This window comes from Kryptolebias marmoratus, linkage group LG14, assembly GCF_001649575.2.
Source record: "Kryptolebias marmoratus isolate JLee-2015 linkage group LG14, ASM164957v2, whole genome shotgun sequence".
NCBI classification, from domain to species: domain Eukaryota; kingdom Metazoa; phylum Chordata; class Actinopteri; order Cyprinodontiformes; family Rivulidae; genus Kryptolebias; species Kryptolebias marmoratus.
This window is the reverse complement of record NC_051443.1, coordinates 2,078,764-2,101,276: the sequence shown is the minus strand read 5'-3', so window position 1 is coordinate 2,101,276 and position 22,513 is coordinate 2,078,764. Positions and strand designations below refer to the sequence as shown.

Genomic DNA, 22,513 nt, shown 5'->3' with positions numbered 1-22,513 from the left:
TTAGTCCTCCATCCTCTGAGAACTCTGCTTCAGTCCCAGCTGACAAGACTAAAAAGGGGTGAAGAAAAGTAAAGGCCACTTACCATCACGCTCACCCATACAATGGACTAGCGCCCACCAAGAGACATTGAACCAGCTCGTAGATGCATTTACCAGACCTCCTGTCCTTGGGTACCCCGACTTTACAGAGCCCTTTGTGTTACGTTGTGATGCATTGCAAGTTGGGTTAGGAGCTGTTTTATACCAGCGACAGCAAGGCAAGATGAGAGTAATCGTGTATGGTTCCCGCACCTTGAGCCCATCAGAGAAAAAATACCACCTGCACTCTGGCAAATTAGTTTTTGGCAATGAAGTGGGCCATCTGTGAACGTTTCCGGGATTACCTTTACCATGCACCGTCATTTGTGGTGTACACTGATAATAACCTGTTAACATATGTGCTCAGTACTGCAAAGCTCAATGCCATGGGTCACAGATGGGTCGCGGAGCTGGCCAGCTATAACTTCACCATCCACTACTGTCCAGGCAAGACCAATACAGATGCTGATGGGCTGTCGCGAATGCCACTCGACACTGACAGCTACATGAAGAGCTGTACAGCTGAAGTTGGACAGGAAGCCATAAGCGCATTTATGGAGTCTGTGGTGGTGGAACAGAGTTACCCCTGTCAAGGCATTGGTGTTATCCAGGTTAGTGCTCTGAAGTTGATCAAAAATTTACACCAGACGAGATCCGCACAGTCCAGGAAGCAGATGAGTTCCTGTCAAGAGTGCTCTGGTACAAGTCACAGAGTGGAAGACCAAGCAGGGTTGAGGTGAAGTCTGAGGCTCCTGCAGTAGCTGCATTGCTCAGGCAGTAGTTGAAGCTTCACCAAAATGGTATCCTGCACCGCAAAACAGCCCGCCGAGAGCAGCTATTGGCCCCTACAGCCTATCGTCCCCTGGTTTTCAAAGAGCTCCATAAAGACATGGGCCACTTAGGGGTGGAAAAAACACTCGACCTGATCAGAGACAGGTTCTACTGGCCGCAGATGGCAAAAGATGTTGAACACTTTGTTACTGAATAATGTGAGTATCTCAAGAAGAAGAAACCGAGTAAGCAGTCCTGTGCTCCTCTGACCTCGATCCAGTCAACCTACCCATTCCAACTGGTCTCCATAGACTTCCTCCACCTGGAAAAGTGCAAGCTTGGCTATGAATATATACTAGTTGTCATGGATCACTTCACGAGGTTCGCCCAAGCTTATCCGACAAAGAACAAAACAGCTAAAACCGTTGCTGACAAGCTCTTCAATGGCTTTGCGCTCAAGTTTGGCTTCCCAACCAGACTACACCATGACATGGGTAAAGAATTCGACAACAAGCTCATGGCAAGGTTGAAAGAACTCTCAGGTATCCAGGGTTCTCTTACGACACCCTACCACCCACAGGATAATGGACAGGTGGAGAGATTCAGACCCTGTTGTCCATGTTACGGACCCTGGAGGACAGGGAGAAGGAGGATTGGAAAAAGTCACTTGCTAAAGTTGTCCATGCGTACAACTGTACGAAGACCGAGGCAACAGGCTACGCCCCATATTACCTCATCTTCAGACGTTCCCCACGCCTGCCCATCGACCTGCTCTTCAATCTGGGGAAAGACGAAGCTCAAATGGACTATGATAACTACGTTAGCTGCTGGAAAAAGAGAATGCAGGAGGCTTCACAGTAGCTTCCGAAACGGCTACGAAGGAAGCTGCTCGAGGGAAAGCATACTATGACAGGAGAGTTAAAGGGAGAGATCTTCAGCCTGGTGACAGAGTTCTCCTCCGAAAACTCACTCCAAGAGGCGGACCTGCAAAGAACCAGATCTACAAAGTGATGGAGAGGAAAACAGATGACAGCCCAGTGTCAAGGGAGAGACAAGGTGGTACACAGGAATCTCCTACTGCCCTGTGACTTCCTACCACTAGAAAAGCCACCAACACAGACTGTTAAGCCCCGAAAAGATGCTCCAACTGTTACAAAGAAAAAGCTGAGACGTCCATGTGCACAGCAACACCCAGGAAATGGTGACACAGATGATGATTACAGCGGCACATACCAGTGGCACCTCAGGAATGTTCCAGGGAGACATAAGCAGACTCCACTCAACCCTTTGGCAGAGCCGTCCCAGCCTGAACCAAGTCTTCACGTTCAAGAAGATTTGCCTTTAAAGAACGAAGAGGATGTGCCACTACAGAGCGAAGAGGAACACCCTGACATTGACCTTGGAAGGTCAGAGAGCGGTGAGGCAGTGACTGACATTTCAGCTGCCAGCAAAGGTGAGACTGACTCTGTGAGACAGCGACCCCATAGACAAAGTCAAAAACCGCTTGTATTGAGTTATGACACTTTAGGTCAGCCGACCTTGGTTCAGAGGGACTGCAAGGTGACTAAGACTCAGGGTATTGGAAGTAATGCCTTCTGGAGACCATGGGCTGTGGGACTGTGTTTATGCTGAGGTGTAATGTACTATGCTAACCAGAAATGTCAGAAGACATTTAATTTTGTGGGGGAGAGTGTGGCACTATAAAAGAGAACAAGGCATGAAAATAGTAGACCCCCCCAATTTTATTTGTTTGCTAAAGATTACTTACAGCCAGAAACTAGCGTTAGAATTTTTTTGTTCCTTGTAATGTATGGGTTTCGCCATCAGAGGGCGCTCAGTGCCTTATGTAACAGAGGTTGACGCTCTGTTAGGCTGAAGAAGTCCGCCATTGCTGAGAAAACAGCGTACGGCAGGTATTAGGAGCAGCTACTGTAAGCGCTGTGCTTTTCTGTTCACAGTTAAAACGAAATAAATATGTTGCACCAGAAGTGACCCGGCCCATCATTTATGTTGTTGCTTTACACTAAAATATAATTTAAAGAACTTAAAATCTAATACATTATAAAGACTTTAAAACAATATCCATTTAGTTTAGTTTTTTTAGGTTTTGAATGGGAATTAAATCATGTTTACTGTTGCCAGAATGAGTCATGTCCAGTTCAAGTTAATCAGTTTTAAGAAATGTTTTGTTGAAGTTTGACATTTATAGAATATTGTAACACCTTCCATGAATGTGTGTATGTACAGCTTTGGATCTTAATAACATTCCTCCTCATCAAAATAGTATTTAAATAGTCAGTTATTAAATATATCTAAAATAAAATTCCCACTAGTACACATTACTTCAAAAAAACATTTTTCCAAGTAAAGAAGTGAATTTGTAATAAAATGTAGGTCATTCATCATATTATATTAATAACTGGTATCAATAATACAAAAAAATTAAAGTTGTAGATTATGGCTCATTAATATAGTCAAATGTTTGTTTGTTTTTATGGAGTATTTGCAAATATACTATTTCTTTCTTAAACTGTTGGTTAATTTAATAGTAAAATGCTGCATCATATTTTGAAACTACAGGTTATTTTATTCCCTGCTGATTTTCAATCAACCAGCTGTGGGCCAAGTCTCCAACAGTCATAAAAAGTTATTTTATCTCCAGTGCATCTCAAGTGGTCAAAGTGCATGATTTTGCATGTAACATCAACATAAAAATGAATAAAGCAGATATTGAGTCATAGTTCAGGAAAAATAAAATGTAAGGGGTCAGTCCTCCACATTTTGACGCCAGCAGCAGAAAAACATAGAGGAGGCTCAACTGAGAAAACTGCGAATCATTTTATAAAAACCTTCTGCAACCAGAGGAAGCAGAAACGTTTTCAGATTCTGTAAATCCATCATCACAAGGAACGTTTGCTAGATCACTCGAACAAACACTGGCCTCAGATTGACCAAAGGACCATTGAACTAGGTCTTCATCAATGAAGCAGGAGTCTTCATCACTACAGCAGGCTGGTGCTTTCAGTTCACCAAGTAATGAGACAAAGAAAGCATCACCGTCAATGAAGCAAGAGTCTTCATCAGAACAGGAGACTGGAGGTTTAACTTCTCCAAAGTGTTCTCCAACGTTAAACTCTGTGGTCCGTTCTTGGTCAGTCCTCCCCTGAGCAGAGCTTCTTCAGAGTGTGGGAGGAGGTCAGACTGGAGGAAGAACCACAGAAAATGAATGAATGAGTCAGTAAGTCTGCCCAGTGTTACCCAGTGAGGATCTTTGAATTGAATTCTTGACTGTGTGGTGCCTAATTTAAATGACAATGACTTAATTAATAGTGTAAATGCTGACTCAGCATTCACATTATTGTTTTTCAAGTTTCTTTTTTATCATGTTTTTTGCAGTCTAACTACTTCTGCATACTTTGTGCTATTTTAACCATTCATATATCTAAACGTGCCGCTCATTCAGGAGCTTTTGGTTTTTGTAACTTTTGAAAGGTGGGTCACAAACACATTGCTTGTCCCCACAGACAGCTAGTGATGGATGCAGTGACTGAGGAGGGAGAGAGTGGTGGGTGGAACATGTATCCAGTGAGTCTGACACTGAGTGATGCTGCTGAGGCACCAGGGGCCCCTCACCCACTGGCTGTTGAAAATCATACTCATGATGACAATGAGAATGGTTTTCCTTCATTGTAAGTCCTGCTATTGAGGGACTGCTGCTATCCCTAGAACCACCAAAGATCTGTTTTCAGCTTGTGTGGAAAAAAAGCAGCTCTACAACAGCTGTGTGAAGGTGCTGAATATGCACTCTTTGGCTGGCGTCAGGAAGTCAAGGTGGTCCCGGGTTTTTGCTTTACACTGTACACCTAAAGGCAGGTGGAGGGTCCTGTATGAGCCCCAGTTAATTAACAGATTGACCTCCAGTAGAGGATAAGACAAACTCATAGCTACGAACAGACACAGAGCCCACTTTGACTGGAGGACTGGGGAGAAGTGTCCTTTTTGTATCAGATAGAGACTTTAGAGCATCTTGTGGAGTAATGATAATGGTTAGAAGATCTTTCTCCGTTTTTAAGGAAGCTGGTGACAGCTCTTAGAAAGGTGCTTTCTATACATTTTTTCTATTTTTGGACCTAAATACACTGCACACAAGAAAAGAACCCTTACTTTATTTATTCATTTTTAGAGGAGCAGGACTTCAAAACTACTGCAGTCAGGCTAGTAGGAAGCACTTGAGCTTCTGGTCCTGTCTCTGGTTATAGTATATTTTGATTGTTGCATCACATTTTGCATCAGCTATATTACAACACAGCTGATGTAAAAGCAAAGATAGTAGGTCAAAAAACAAAATCAGGAGTGGAGTGGGCTCAGCTACTCCTGCACTGTTTCCCATCTCATACCAGTTATCTTAAGAAAAAGAAGTTGTTACCTTGACAAAACGTCATGGAAGTAAATGTCCTCTCTCCTTGTTTGTTCTTAGTTTCCATTGTTAAATCAACTGGGACAGTGAAATTTGAAAAGAAAAAGTGAAAAAAAACAAACATATAAATGTTAATTTTCAAAGTTTTGCCAACTTTTTCTTTTTATTTAACCATTGAACACAGCTATATATATATATATATATATATATATATATATATATATATATATATATATATATATATAAATTTGAACTGTAACATTTTTCTTAAATAGCTGGACAGAAGAGTAACATTTTTCCTCTGTAGTGTAGTGGAGCAGAAAAATGTAATGTGGCATAAAGCAAAATCCTTCAGTATTCGTATGAGGTGGGCACACACACACACACACACACGGTTCATTTCTTCATCAATGACTGAAAAACCCACCCAGTTGAAGCTGCTCCACTTCCATCCCCTCCTTGACCTCATCTCTCAAAGGATAAAAACCATCATTTACTCTTTATTTGTTCAGCGAAAACAAATCAGAACAGAAAGGAGACTATCTATGACTTGACACACACTCCCTGACAGCAGACAGTACTAACAACAGCAATACTTCATTTAATTATTTTTGTCCTCATCATTCAGTCCATGTCTTTGTGCAGAGATGACAGGATGTCTGCTCCCCGAGGCCCAGACCCTACACAGAGCCTTCTTTGCTTGTCCTGGTGCAGTCCAAGTGAAGAATCCTTACCATCAATACATTTCAACGGCCTAAAAATACATTAAGCATTCAAATAATACATTCTGAAAGCTCTAAAGGACATCCACTCTGAGCTAAAGGCTGCTTATTCTGACTGAGTTAGTGGTTCCCTTGTTGAGTTAACACTCCCACGTGGCAAACAGGTTGCTGGTCGTGGTCTGATGACATAAACACCAGATTTTTTTTTCTTTTTCTTTTTTTCTTTTTTTCCAGAGTGACATCATAGGCCCAGCCAGGATAAAAATGACCGTCATTCTGCAATCATAATTATGTACAAAATACATATAATCATATTTATTTACAGAACATGTGGTGACAGACAAAGCCTCTCTGGGCATAACATGAAAACAAACAGCACCTCTAGTGTCAGAAAGACAAAGATGGCACACTGAGAAAAAAACTTGGCACTTGTAGATTTCTCCCACATAAACACAAGACGCAGACAAAGTAAGAGTCGATTTTAGTGGTAAACAATGCAGCAGCCTCCAACTCGGGCTGGCTTCATGAGTAACAACAGAAGAGCAGGTGATATTCATTTAAAGGGATCGTCTGATCATTTTCAAAGACTATCAATGTCAAATAGTTATCAGTAGTTAGCACCTTACCATCCGTGACATCAGTCAAAGAGCACAAATTATAGAAAAGCAGGTACAAGTCTTTGTCCAAGCTAGGGCCTGCTGTTTTGCTATTTTCTGGCTTATAAATAAGTCTTTAAAAAATACAATATGAATGTATGCTAATTTGCTAACATAAGCTAATATTAATCCTCTCCACCTGGTGGACTGTTACATTCAGCACCATAAACATATACAGTTTATTTAGGCTCAGCATATGTTTGTGTAGTAACGTGGTTCGGACATTGTTCGGATGAGAAGACAGCAACAAACTAAGCAAACAATGTCATGCAAAAGCATAGAGGTTTAATATTAGCATTCTTTTACACTGTTATGTCATTTTCTTGAAAGAGTTGTTTTATAGGCATGAAAAACAACAAACCTCGCCTGAATAAAAACTAATACCCTTTTCTCTATACTCTGTGTCACTGATAAGGTAATGACTACTCATAACTATTTGACAGAACACAACTTCAAAAGTGAGCAGACCATCTCCTTAACCTGCCTTACTTTGATTCATCTTCTCTCTTCAAATATTAGCAGAGCCTCAGAGGAGGCAGATCAGACTCTTGCCCTCCTCAATCTCCTCCTGGACCTTGTCACTTGAGGTGGCGATCTCGGCCTGAGCGGAAAAGACGGCGCAGATGAAGGTGAGCATGGTGCCACCCATGGCAGTGTAGAAAGCCCAGCCCATGGAGCAGAGTCCGGCCCGGTATGGAGCTGCGTCTGGACCGCAGTACAGCTGGACCTTATCTGAACCCCAGCCAGCGGGGTACAACATGAGACCCAGAATCAGGAACAGGCCTGCCCAAAAGACAACAGACAAACGGCACGTTAACTGGACGGTTGGGAGCAGAAAACATCAGATCCTAGAGAGGGGCGTGCTTACTACAGCTAAAAAAATGACAACACTTTCTGTCACGTTCCACTGTATCACTTGGGACACTTTCAGATTCATTTAGGAGTTGATAGTTTAAAGTTTTTGACAGAAAATCCTGAAAAACTGGAGCTCCACAAATAAATCTGCCAAGTTAATTCATATTTACAACTGAGTTCTCAAATCAGAACTAATTTTTTAGCTTGTGTAGTTTTCATCACCTGTGGCTGAAAGGCAGAAGTCTGTTGGAATTATTTTACAGATAATGAGTCAAAGTTTGGTAAAGTAGTAGGTAGAAACATTCACAACACATACTCTGAGCACTAACAGATACAATATCACATGAGACTGAAGAATGTCATCTTAGGTTTGCCCAATAACTTTCATTTCTCAGCACGAGATGATCTTAGTTCAAAACTCTTCTAGGCTTTTATGTATGGATTTTCAGATATGTAAGGGGTCAAAATTCTGACTTAGCAAATTAAAAAAACCAATGGACACCTTAATAAACACATTTAGCTGCTCTTATATCTGTTTTTGCACCTTTGTCTGAAGTACTGGTTGTAATGAGGGTGACTACAAACTGCTCCTGTTCAGAAAGACTGCAGCCAAACACTTTCTGAAAACCAAAATATTTCCTGCAGAAGTGCCATCCTAGCAGCAGAAAAAGTTGCATCTGGCAGGAATTATTTCCCGTCTGAAATGTGACTGAAGATAATCTCAGCTGGACCTGGAGTCTGACAGGAAAGAGAGCAGAGCGGAGAACAACAGGAAAAGGTAGCTGATAACCCGGTGGGTTTTCCCACCTGCCCCCGCCGTCCTGAGTCTCAGTGGAAGGACGGAGTCACTTCCTGTATACAGTGACCCACTTCCAACATTCTGCTTTGCGGACTTGTCTTCAGCACTTCGACATCTCACAGACGGAACAGACCTCATGTTTAATTTAATGTCATAAGGTTTCCATCTTTTCCACTGATGCCATCCACCAATCAAGGCTCGGGCAGAGGGTGGGGGGCATCTGCAGTAATGTAATTACAGTCAGGCAGGGAATGAGGATTTCAGCTGTAATGTTTTCTCCCAGCTTCATCTCTGACTCTTGCTCTGTTTTATTAAAACAAGGAGGTGAAACTCTCTCTCTTCACTTCCTTTCTTTCTCCTCTCACTTAAAGCAGCCGGTATCGTATTAAACAAGGAAATGAAAACTAGGTCATAAATTCTTTCCACATGTTGCTGCGTTGTCTCGACATTCAGACCTGCCTTGCTGATGGATCGAAGGCATGGTTTTAATTCCCAACCCCACCCCCCCATCCACACATGCATTTATTCCAAGCCCCCTGCCCCCTCCTCCACCCTAAAGATGGACCTTCTAACCCAATACCCAGCTGAGCTTCCCTCTTTGCACTGGTTCTTGTTTGTGTTAGTCCAAACTATCAATCCTCTGCCATAAATCCATCTCGGATACCAACTGTCTGCCATCCCCACCCTCATCCATCATTTTGAAGGCTCCACCCTGTGATGGCGCACAACAGGTCTTCACTTCTGGCCACTGTTCTCCTTTCCAGAGAATAAATAAGATGCCTCTAGTGTGAGAAGAAGATATGGAGGAAAGGGTATAAATAAAACCTGCCAGGAGCAGGAAGGAGGACACATTTTACTCAGTTTTATACCAGCAGTGTTTGGGCACTTCTGCAGAGTGTTTTTTTTTTTTTCTGAACTGCAAAATGATTGAAGTCATATTTGAGACAAAGATTTAATATTTTAAGTAGGGGTGGACAATATGGCTAAAATATCATATTGCACTTTTTCTTTTACAATAAAATCACAATTGCAACTTTTACACTGATTTTAAACCACTGAGTTTTTCCTATTTTGCAAGTTACTAAAACAGCGGAACCAAACTATTTTCCTATGTAATGACATAGCCCTATAAGGACTTGAAGCAGACTCAGACTGTTTTAACCAGCTCAAAAACTTTATTTAAATTTAACAGGTAAACAACACCACTCTGGTGAAATACAGTCTTGCTACATTAAAGTTAGTAAATCAGTTTATTCCTTTAACTTGTATCAGAGGTAGCAGTATATATTTAACTTTCAGTAAAACACAAACAAAAAGAGAAACACCAAATGCTTGATTAATATCATTTATATATTAATATTTTGTTTCATTAATAGACTGTACATATAAGTTTTCTGTAATTTTTATGATGTATTGTACTATTGTATTTATTTTTCCTCGTTTACTATATTTATTCCCCACACCCCCCACCTTTTACTTGTCTGTGTAATCATCCTGATGTTTTGTGATTTTTTCCACGGGGAGCACTAAAGTGCTTTCTTATCTTATCTTCAAAAAGAATGGTAAATGGACTGTACTTACATCGCGCCTTTTCAGCCAACTAGGCTACACAAAGTGCTTTACAACACAATCTGTGCCCTCATTTACAAACCACACACACATTCATACAGCCCTCTACTACATCTACTACACAAAGTTAACCTGAACAAATCATTCTATAGAGTCAAGTCAAATTTATTTATATAGTACTTTTCAGCAACAAGGCGATACAAAGTACCTAATCAGTGCTTTAGATCACATTCATACACCAACGGGGCACACAATGAGGCATCGAGGGGTCACACTATGACATGTGACTGCATGCAGCCAATATTTGAACTGCTGACTCTCTAGTTGGAGGATGACTGCTCCAACCACTGATCCACAGCCACCCAAATTTAAAATCAATGAGGAAAAGTCTGTTTGAGACAAAACGGAAAGCATATTTAAAATGTGTAAAATAAAAATGTCATCTTTTATTACAAACTAATGCAATTCTGCAAAGTATTATTGCATTGTTCAACACAGCCTCTATCACCTGCTTGTTGAAAGTGAAGATGGATGTACAAGATTTGCACACAAAACTAGGCTGGGATTTGACAAAACTGGCCACGTGAAATGCAACTAGATGGCTCTGCAGTTGTTTGGTTAGAGATGCTCAGAATTCAGTGAGACTGAACAGAAACTTTACCTATTTTCTGCTTTCTAACAGTCGCAGCCCAGTGAGAAACTGGAATAAACTCTTTAAGAGTTTGGATTTGTGTCCTTAGTGATCTAACAAGCAGTCTCCCTGGTCCTCCACATCTCATATTACAGTTAAATACCATCAACAGCAACACAAACTGAGGAAACAGCTTTGTCTTTGCTCATTTACTCTTCAGGTAATTAAATGGAGCAAAATCTAAAGCTCTGGCGTTTGTGTCATCTTGGTTTCAATAGCGATCTGAGATCTTCATAAACATTTTTTGTTGGTTTTCTTATTTATTTTTTCCACTCAGTTATACAAACCAAAATAATCACTACTATTTTTCACTAGAGAAATAGCACATTCTGTGAAAATGCAGAATGAATGCTGAATGGCTTTGTTGAAATTTGCTGAAGAAGTTAAAACTGAGTTTTTAAAGCTAAAAGAAAAATACTAGCTAAAAGTAGCAAAATGGCAGCTAAAAGTATAAAACACTGGATAAAATCTAAATTTAGCTCAAAGCTAGATAAATATGTCAAAAAGCTAGCTATGTTGTGTTCCTGGGTCTACACAGTGAGTACATTTATGTTGCTGTTGTTGCTTCTTGACACTAGATGGCGCTGCTGTGACGGCGTGGGGCAGAGGAGCGTGTCGTAGGAGTGCAGAGGAAGAGTAGACCAAAAGCAGTTTTGTGATGCCTGGTGTGATAAAGTTTCTGAGTTTTACGGGCTGTCTCCTTATGTCATTTACAACCACCAGAACAAGCTAGAAGCTAAAAGTAGAAAAGGTTAGCTAAAGAAAAAAGTAGCAACAGAGAACAAAAGGAGAACCGTTCTGCTGAACAGAGTTCAAATAGCACAATATGTTTGAAGGAACTGAAAAGATCTAAATGTTTTCTTCTAGGGAGAGTTTATTAGTAAATAAAGTTAAATATTTGGAAAAGTATAAAAGTCAGAACACCCATCTCCTGAAAAACTAAATGTTTTGATATATGAATGGCTAAAATATCACAAAAAATTTAGATTTATAATAGTTTGATTGCTGAATCAGCATAAAATGTTAAAGAGATTGGTCCTTTCTAATTTGGCATTTTTTGGCATCAATTTGTATTTATTTGGTGCCTTAACTTTTGAAAGTCACAGTATAACTTTTCATGGCGCAGTATAAGTCAGCAGCAGAGTTTTACAAGGATTTACTTAACAATATCTTTCCTGGCTGAGCCTGTTAGCGCTGTGGTTTCTGTTTATCATCATTCTAAAAACAGCCACACCTCCAGTAGGAAAAGCTATTAAAGGCTTGAAAGTCCCATGTTTTATTAGTCAGAACTGACAAGTCTACTTTCTTTCTTTCATAAAACATAATATCTCCTGTCAGAATTATAACTCAATAATGCTGCATGAGTTCCTGTTAGAAGGTGTGTTGTTCCCTTCAGTTATGGTTTCTGGTTAAAACTGAACTCATGTCTGTGACTCACGGCTGGAAGGAAACTTTATGGTGGCTAATAAAGGCGAGCGACACCAAACACATGAGAATCAGGGACAGTTTTACAGCCGAGTTTGTTTGCCGTCTTGTCTCTAATCCTTTTTCAGCTCAAGCCTGACAAGAGTGAAGCAGAGGTAGGAGAGCATTTCAGTAGATGCAAAGAAAATTCACCTATAGGAAGTCTAACTGGGGTCTAACAAGCCTTTAGGGACCCTTAAAATCAGCGCAAACAGGATGCAAAGTTTAGCCAACCAACACTCAGCAGAAGTCTGTTTAAGCTATTCTGTTACATAATCTTAATCTGAAATCTTTAAGCCAACCTGAGCTTAAAGAAATAGTCTGGTCATTTTTGAAGGGATGTTCTGTCAAATACTTACCAATAGTTAGTATCTTATCAGCCTGAATGAAGACTTTCACCTCTTTCTCTATACTCCATGCTCTGTGACTGATGTAACTATTGTTAACTATTTGGCTGAACATTACTTCCAAAATGACCAGACTATGATCAACTTAACAGCATGTGAGACCCAGCAGCCATCAGGAATCATGTCACGGGGGTACAAGTGACATCAGGGTTTGTTAATAGGCTCGGGAGTCACTCCAGCGTATGACGTGTCCATCTCTGGCAACATCATCACAATCCTCCCATCTGAGCTCAATCTCTTACCCAAACATCTGCTGTCTGGCTCCAGTTTTCTCATTATCGGAGCGCCGCTCGGCTCTCTGGAAATAATCATTAGTAAAATGCTGGTCCCTTTGGTAGATATCAGTTGGAGTGATATCATCCACCAGCTTCATGAAAAGATGTCGGTTAGCTTTGAGGCAGTGATGCTCACTGAGTAATGATTGATACTGGAAGAAGAACAAACCAAAGAAAACATCCACAGTGACATGGCAGGCAGCAGGCTAGCCCTGCTTTCCTCCTCTGGGTGAAATGAGCAACCTGAAAGAGTTAGCAGACTTCAGCTATGTGTGTGTGTGTGTGTGAAAATATGAAGCAAACTCCACGCCTCCTCAGCTGTTTGAAGCTCCTTTCGCCTCCTCTCCACTTCCACATCCTTATCCTCTTAACAATGACACTAAACAGAGCATTTCCCCACTGTTATCAACAAATGTGTGAACAGAGGGATCCTGTAAGAAGCTTTTGTAACTATTTTTGCTAAGTCCATGAGTACATTCCAGTTCCACACCTGCAGTTGTTCATCAAGGCTCTCACCTCAAAACTGACCGCCAATTTTTCTACTCATTCAAGCTGCTTTCATGAGATTCCAATCAAACTAATCAGTATAAACAGTAAAGACATGTTGCTACTCCACTTCCAAGTGATCTCATTCACTGACGGCTTGTATTTTCAGTCTGCTCTCAAATAACACTTGCCTGAGGTTGTAACTCACTGGGCTGAGACTGTTGGCGACAAATTGAAAACAGCATCCTTAAGGGAATTTCCAAAATGTATTTAACTATTTGCTGGCCTTCCTAATTTCTTTGTGAGTCGCAGGAATTTTGAACAATTTGCACAACAAATTTATTCCCTAAATGGTCACAGTTATCAAAAGGAATCCATTACGAACCCTTCCTCAGTTTAGTTCCCGTGAGTCTGAAAGTGTGAGACGTGAGACAACTTAGGGAGAGTTTAGCGACTTTTAAAACCAAATTGTGACTAACTGGAGACAAACCAGAGAATGTACTACCATCAGATTGAGGCATGATTAAATCAAATGAAATTAAATCAACTTTATCTTTAAAACACGTTTAAAACATCCACAGTTTGACCAACATATGGTACAATAAAAAAATCACTATCTAACAATGCAAACAGTACAACCCATTAAAACAAAAGGATATATAAAACATAACTTATAAATACAAGTCAAAATATTAAATGTCATAAATAACAAATGAAATATTTCAGCAAAGGAGAAACACTTTAGAGAGGCTACAGCAAAAGCACAATCTCACTTACTGAGTAATCTAGAACGCAGAACTTGTAGGATCTAAGAGATATAGGATTTAAATAAGGGCGAGACGTTCAGAAATGTACTCTGGTGCTGAACATGTTTGATAAACAAACTGAAGAATTATGTATTTAACAGGAAGCCAGTAAAGAAATGCCAACACATGAGTGATACTGGCTCAGTTATAAGTCTGGCTGCAGAGGTCTGAACCAGCTGCAGATGGGAAAACAGACACTGGCAGCAATAGTCCAATCTGGAGGTGATTACAGCTGTGATAGCTGTTTTCATATCATCGTCAGAGAATGGGTTTAATCTTGGTGATATTTTTGAGTTGTCAAAAAAAACAACTCTTTACTACAGAGCTAATTTGTTTATTAAATTTAAATGAAAAATCAAAAATGACAGCTAGATTCCTGGCATGAGACTAAAGATCAAAAAGTAAATGATATAAATACGATGCTGTTTATAAAAGTGGACCAAAAATCATCATTTTAGATTTAGTCTCATTAACGTGAAGACAGTTACTGCCCATCTTAATACAATTTACAATGAACATGACAGATGATGGGTCATCAGGGCTTAACGGCATTTAGATCTGCATGTCAATTAAATAAAGTGCTATATTCACAAAATATATGGCCCAAGGGAAGCATGTATAGTGTAAATAGAATTGGCCCCAGAATGGATCCTTAAAGAACACCACAGTAGGAAGAGACTTTTCCCATTTTAACAGAGCAGGATCTATCATCTACCTCTATCAGAGGTGAACCATTGATGGGTACTACCCTGAATCCCAATCTGATCCTGGAAGAAGAATAGAGTGATCTACTGTGTCAAAAGCTGCACTGAAATGTAACACACTAAGACATTTTGACCCTGTTCACACCTGGTTTTCAATGTGTCTATAGCAATCAGACTGCATTCAGATAGCGCTAAATACAGGTTTAAACAGTTTCAATGGGCATTGAACGTCTTTTCTCAAACCACCTTTAAAGGTGATCTGGACCCCTTTTATCTGCATAGTTTGGCATTCTGAACGCAATCTGTCCCGATCCTTAATGTAGGACCTACTAAACTGACTGGATGTCTTGTTTTTTACTGCTTGTTGCTGATTTAACAGCCCTCTGTGTGACGTCTTCATACAGAGTGGACCTGACATGCATTAAATGGCCAGATGTGAACACTCTCAATCAGAGCTGTCCACTTGCAGTTGAATCATCTCAGATGGATATTTATTGACAGGTCTGAACAACTGCACGTTGTTCATACAAATGTTGTACGAATGTTACATTTTATTCAAAGGTGTCTATGTACACAAACCTGTTACAGGTCAAAACTAACAGGTCTCGTGCAATCAGTTAGCACTCAGGTTAGGGATTATCCTCAGCCATAAACACACCAAATTTTAGGTCTGTAAAACTAACTATACCCATTTTATGTATGCTGGTATCTTAACTGTAGCATTCACCTTCAACTGAGTTAAGTCTGAATGATAATCAGTTGTAGATGTTGACATTAAATGGTTACTTTCTGAAAGCTTCATTAAAATTCTTCTGCTTGTTAATGAGGTATTTTACTAACAACATGGAAAATGTACACATGCATTTTGCCTTTTGGTGGTGGGCAATAAGAAACTTTTATATCACATTTTTTAAAGCTCATTGTGTAAAGGGTCCTTCAGAAAAGCTATTTATCTTCCAGCAGCTGAACGGGTTTCAGTGGCTGCTAAGTGTCAGATTTACAGCTTGGCATGTCCTTCACCACCCTCCCACCTTTTCTTTTTGGCCTTGCACCAGATAAACAACAGTGGGGGAGGACAGCCATAATCACTGGGGGGGGAGAGAGCTATGGTCATGATCTCATGGCCTCCTCCCAGAGTTCCTGCCTCAGACTCTGAACTATAGACAAAGGACACACACCCTTTATACACAAACTCAGATACACATGCGCACTACCACTTCTTCTTTTAAATGGGCTCCAGCTGATGGGGAAAACATTTAGGTGCTCTAGGTGACAGAATCACTGCTATCTTAGGTTTGGGTAACAGCTCACTGAAAGCTCTGCAGGAATAAAACATCGTGTTGCAGGACGGAGTTGTGGTGCTCGTAATGAAATGTTTAGCTGAGAGAGGAGCAGTTGATTTACCTGTGGACACCACAGGAATGAACAGAAACAATACTGTTTGGACTGACTGGGGCGGCTCTCTGAATATCAGAGCACAAACAGCCTGCAAGTCCTTCTGTTCTGAACCAAACTGAAGGCCTAGCCTTCCCTGAGAGAATACATATCATCTACCACCTTTTGTGCCAGACTTCTGAGGTGTTACAGCCATTTTGTTACACCTTGAAAATAATGTTATGCTCAAGTTCATGCAATTATCATGAGATAAAAACCTCAGAGTATGTGTTGTGAACAAATTTTCAGCAACTACCCCAACAAATTATGTCTCAGTGTCTGTCAAATTACTCGAGCTATGACCTTTTTAGTTTTGGATAATTCTGATTAGCTGTGGTGGCCATGTTTAATTGGATTAATTCTAAGAGCTATCCAGTTGCAAATACACGCCCAGTGATTACTTTTTGAAAGTTTCATTAAAATACATCTAGTGGTTCATGAGATATTTTGCCAACAGACAAAAAGGGTTGACTCCTAAAGTAAATGCTAAGATTTTGAGCAAAAATCACACAACGATTAGCACTTGGAGTGTTAAATGGATTGTAAATGACTCTTAGCAAGTACCACATCAAATTTTAGCTCAATATCTGTAAAATTAACTGAATTAAAGGCTTTTTTGTGTTTTCAAGGTCAGTGTTTTGTGGCAGCCATATAAATTTAGGCTGTCTCCAAAGGTTAATTAGTTGTAGATGTATATCCAATGGTTACTTTCTGAGAGTTTTTATTAACATCTGTCCAGTGGGTCATGAGATACTTTGCTAACAGACAAATACATGCCCATTCACAGACACAATAGGACAATAATCTCACCTGCAATCCCTTGCAGCAGTCCACACACATTGAAGATGCTTTTCTTCATGATGCTTTGGAAACACATGGTGAAGACTGAGATAAAAGCCACGGCACACAACAGAAGGATTCCTGCAGCCAGGAAGATGGAGGTTGCCTGCCAGAACCCGCTGGCAATATCCGTAAATTCAAAGGCGTAGGGTCCGCAATGTATTCCCCGCTGTATGTGGGGCAACTTTGTACAGCGGCCGTAGAGGCCTAAAGTTGGTCTGTAGGCTTCGCCAGCAGCGGTGGTCCCGTGGGGATCGAAGACAGTATCGGGCGTGCGGGGGTATCCCACCAGCCAATCAGTGCTCATGAAGGCGATGAGTTCCCCAAACGCAGCCACAATGCTCAGCAGGGTCCACAGCATGGAGCGGCAGGTGACAATAACATGGCACATGCTGGCGGTGGCTCGGTGCGACTCCGCTCAGATGTCAGGGGGATTGTGGGTAGGTTGAGGAGCTGAGGTCGTGATCCTTCTCCAGTGGAAGTGTGACAGTGAGTGAACCCTTCAGAGGAAGGACAGGCAGACACTGCTGACTTCACGTCAATGATTCACAGTTTCCCTCTGCAATTCCTGCACTTCTTATCTCCTGTCGGTCTCACCTGAACACAGCTCTTTGAGCTCCCTCTCCCCGTCTCAAATCAGTCTTCAGAAGTTTTCTCCTGCCTGATTTTTAGTGTCTACATTGTACTGAAGTTATGTTTTCTGAGCCAGCCTGCTGGCGTCACATCAGACACACCTAGGAGAAAAAACAGAGATACAGAAACAGAGTAAGGGTTTTCATTGCAGGTATACAAGCAGCTCCGACTTGATCAGTCATTTCTGCAGAGTTTACAAACATGCAAACAAGTTAGAGGGATGAGAAAAAGTAGGAGCAGAGAGACGAGGAAAGGAGGCTGCTGGTGTAGATTTAAGAGGAGGAGGAGGGTCTAATGAATTGTGGAGAGATGTGATCATTTGAAGTGGGCCTCTTCTCTTTTCACCGTGTTTTTTACGTCAGGGGATTTCTGATCAGGCCACTGAAGCTGCTTTAATGGAAGCAACTAAGTAAAAAAAAATCAGGTTTTTATTTCAGTGTCAACTTTTTGGTTTCTTTTATTCAGTGAAAATCAATTTTTGTTCAAAATATGATGTTTTAAAAATTTAAATACCTTTTTATTATTAATTAATTTAATTTGACCAAAGGAGCAGGATTGGATTGTCTGGATGCTGTTCAGCCTAATCCAGAATTGATTGCTCATCCCTGAATTGAAATACTAGACAGCAAATTTGACACAGTAAGAAAAGACCAATCAAAAATGAAGACTTTGAAAACAAATAATCAAATAAATAAATGACACTAAAAAACCAAAACACTTAAAGTTTTGATTGAATATGGGTTCCTGAAAATTGGAGGCTTTATATCAAGGCAAAAAGTTCAAATACATACAGATGTAGACAAATGTGTTTGTGTCTTTTCAAAAAAAAAAAAAAGAAAAGCCTACAAAAGTCACTAAAATAACATGAAACTGACAAAATTAATAAAAGAAAAAAATACTAAAAATCAACTAATGAAAATCAATCACCTTTTTTAAAATTCTGCTTTAAAAAATATTTGAAATAACAAACTATTAAAACTGGCCTTGATAAAAAGGATGACACTCCTAAAAAAGATTGAAACTAATCTGCCCACAGGGACGTGTTAAACTCAGGTGTGTCCTGTAATCAGCATCACTGGTGTCTTCAGTCCTGGAATCAGTCAGTCTGTCTGTTTAAAGGGTGAAGAGTAGTCACAGGGCTGTTTGGTATCATGGTGTGTAACACACTGAACATGGAGCACAGAAAGCTGAGGAAAGAGATGTCTCAGGAGCTTAGAAAGAAAATAATTGAGCAGCACATTTAAGGTAAAGACTATAAGACCATCTCCAAGCAGCCTGATGTTCCTCTGACTACAGCTGCTCAGATTATTCAGAAGTTTAAGGTCCACAGGACTAGAGACAACGTCTGTGGATGTGGCCAAAAGAGGAAAATTGATGACAAATTGAAGAGATAAATAATATGAATCGTGACCAAAGAGAACAGGACAACTTCCAAATAGATTAGAGTTGAACTTCAAGATCAAGGTTCAGCAGTGCCCATCGCTGTTTAAGCCAAAGTGGACTTAATAGAGGACAACCGGGGAGGACACCAAATCATAAAAAAGCCTGACTGGAATTTGTCAAAATGAGTATAGGCAAGCCAGAAAGCTTCTGGAGAATCAAGGCATTCTGGAACTAAATGTGCTGCTTAGTGTCAGTAAGCTTGGACTCAATCACAGATCATGGGTCCTCCAACAGTATAGTCACCCAAAATACAAACAAATTTGTCCATGTCTGTGTATTCAATGCATATATTTTTTTGGTGTTTTATTTTAATGTCTTTTTAAATTTAAAATCTGGCTGATTTGCTTCCTTAACTTGCTCCATGGGGTCATCATGGCTCTAGTTGTAAAAATGAAAAAAGAAAATTTATGATCCTGTCTGCCTTTGCTTCGGAGCTGTGGAGAAAGAGATGGGGAGGTTAAAATAGATGTGGAAAAATGGGAATGACAGGCGGATGCAGACGGACAGAAAAACAATCCTGAGGCCTCTCAGAAAGGAGTCTGCCAGCTGACCTGAGGTCAGCCAATGGTTGATAGCCCAACAGCCATCCGGTGGTCACACGACTGCCGATAACCTCAGCTGCATCAACTCTGCTGAGTCAGTGACACTTCAGTCACGAAGCAGTGCGTGGTGTCAGTTTCAAAAAATGCATAACAGCCACATCTGTCACAGCTGGGTTACTGTTCTGTCAAGAAGTCAAAAACAGAAGGAAAATGCTGACTGTTTGAACAAAAGGGCTGAACTTTAGCATCTAAATTTTAGATCTAGTTCAATAATTATAATTATCGCAAGATGCCAAAAGGCGAATATTAGAGTTTTTGCCTGTTTATGTGTGTGTGCATCTGGTTTTTGTTTCTTTATTAGGCACTTTATCAGACCGGTAGTCCTTGTGGGTCCTAACACAGTGGATTAAGGTTAGGGTTAGGTTTAGGGCAGATGTATGAATTGAGTTTAGGTTATGGTTTGGGTACTGGTTATGGATAGGTTCAGTGAATAGGTCAGTGTTAGGCTACAAAAATAAATGGAAGTCAATACAATTCCTGGCCAGCCCAGGCACAGTACACGTCATGAACCCAGGAAGGCAACTCCCCCCCCCCCCCCCCCNAGTCACCCACTTTGGAAATTATTGACTTAAATGCAAAAAACAGTTTATTTAAGTTTTAGGTCAGAAAAATGGGTCCCTGGAAGGTTATGTGGATGTGTTTGACTCAATAACATTCCTGAAATGTCAATTTTTTAAGAATTGATTTCAGTTCACCTTTAAATCTAATGGATGGAACAAATTTATTTCTAGATATGTTAAAATATTAAAGAAACTTAAAATTTGCACCACATTTGGGGTTCTAATTTTAATATAACCTTTTCCCTCATGTATGTGCTTCATTTTAAAGCTTTGTATCATGCTTCTTTCAGATTCAGTAGCTTAATATAATACTTACACTAAACCAGTTTCTTTTTCAGCTGATGGAAATCCTAGATTCGGAGTACACTGTAAGTGAATTAAGACCCTCTTCATCAATGGTGTCTCTATTCAAACCCCACTGAGTATCTTTAGAAGACCTCTGGGGACCAAACAAACAAACTTTCTGTGAATTAACAAAAGTATGAGATGATATCTTTGAGAGGCACACATTAAAACAGCAGCAGGAATGCCAGAGAAGATTAAAAGGTGCTTAAACAAGCCTTTGTGCTCATGTTATGAATACAGCCCCGGGCCAAATATCAGAGCTGTTTCTTTTTTTTTCTACCCTGTTTTTCCTGCTGCCTCCTGGGAGTCTGTTAGTCATTCTCCAACCAGAGTTTGGCAGGACAGCAGAAGGATCCGTTGACATGTGTCCCGCCCGCACTCCGAGCTTTCCATCCCTCCGTCCCCAGTGCGCCCTCACAGCGAGGGACAGGAGGAACGCATGTCGTCTTGTTGTCTCAGATCCTACATCTTAGAGACTTAGACTCTGTGTGTGTTTGGAAGACCTTCTCACACACATTAAACTTTTTCATTCTGTTCAGCGATCAAAACCAGTTTTCCTTTTTTCCCCCCCTCTTCCTTATGTTTTTAGCAGACAGTGACCCAGATTTGTGGTGTGTGAGTTTACTGTTGCGTTGCTTGGCTTGTGCAAACCAGATGAGCTCATGAGAGCAGGCGCAGACAGCAGCTGGACCAAAGTTAGCTTTGTGAATCACTTTTACTGCATCACCATAAACAAATCCAGGAACAAACGTATACTCACAAGATGTAACTTTCTGAAAATCCCCACTTGCCCTCACACGCGTTCCACTTATGTTTTGACTAGAGTTTGATGTTAAGATTCAACACAAACAAGCTGTTTAATGGTTTAAGTCAGCATCTCACAGGATGCTACCGTTGGAGACTAGTTGGTGACTCAAAATTGTGAGAAAATAGGCAAATGATCAGTCGCAGCTTCACTGTATTATGAGTATCCGTGACCATATTTTTAGCAGTTAATATTTGAAATTCACAACCCAATTTCATGTGTATGGCTTACAAAACTGTATTATAGGCCATGCACATAATTTTGCTGTCCAACTCGACCTGAATTGTACCCATCTTTGTACCCACCTCAGCAGCCACCCTCACATTTATGATTTAATCTACTTGAGTACACTTTTGAACTGAAGAAAGGAAAATTTGGATCCGTTTTTTTAATATCAGTATTTGTTATCAGCATAGTTAGACCTGGACATTTGAGACAGTAGAAGAGTTCCTGTGCACAAGTCAAATGCAGCTCTAGAGCTCTAAAATTATGGAAACTAAATTAGGAAGGGTTTGACATGGGTTCCTGTTTTCTGTGAAAAATGATCATATCCACATGATTTGAATGAAGACTTATGGTGAATTATGGTAAAAGTTTATTTACTCAAAATCCCTTGGCTGAAAAGCCCTCTAATGGAACAGGTTTGGAGACGTGCTACTGCTGCTAATCCTGCTAGCTGGGGATCTTTATATTTCTTAATTTTCATCGCAGTTGCTAACCAGTAAGAAACTGGCTTTAGGGTTGACCATTTTGCTGGCCTGTTGTGATGACTAATTCCTTACTGACAGGGATATAGTTGAAAAATGTCCTGGAGCTGAATCAACCTGAACCAGATGCGGTGATACAGAGCTTGAATGACCTGGATACTTAACCTTTAACCTTGCTTAGCTGAAATTTGAAATTTGAATCACATTCCATTTTGCTGTTCAATACCTGCAACTTCAATTTCTCTGAAGTGGTCTTGAACATGGATTAATATAAATAAAACATGTCTGTTCTGCTCTATTGATGATATTTGTGACATGTGCCCAGACGTCTGCTTTGAGTTCACAGACAGACTGATCTGAGCCTCGTATTCCATACAAGTGAGGCTCAATGTGGATTTATGATGCCTTTAACAGTTTGTGAGTAACTGGGGGGGGGGGGGGGGG

General features: G+C 40.4%; 1 protein-coding gene across 6 annotated transcripts in view; it reads right to left on the bottom strand.

Moving 5' to 3' along the window:
* Positions 1 to 5,753: 5,753 nt before the first annotated feature.
* LOC108250648 (LHFPL tetraspan subfamily member 2a protein) overlaps positions 5,754 to 22,513 on the bottom strand; it is a 74,426-nt gene continuing 57,666 nt past the window's right edge. For 4 of the 6 annotated variants that reach the window (XM_037979391.1, XM_017440635.3, XM_037979392.1 and 1 more), the window contains 2 exons: positions 16,945 to 17,708; positions 5,754 to 7,427 (listed from right to left, as the gene is read on the bottom strand). In XM_037979391.1, coding sequence (XP_037835319.1) covers positions 7,171 to 7,427; positions 16,945 to 17,365 — 678 coding nt within the window. In that variant the 5' untranslated portion in view covers positions 17,366 to 17,708 and the 3' untranslated portion in view covers positions 5,754 to 7,170. Of the gene's footprint in view, positions 7,428 to 16,944; positions 17,709 to 19,601; positions 19,623 to 22,513 lie in introns of those variants that run through there. The other 2 variants (XM_025002670.2, XM_037979393.1) reach the window with 2 other exon arrangements.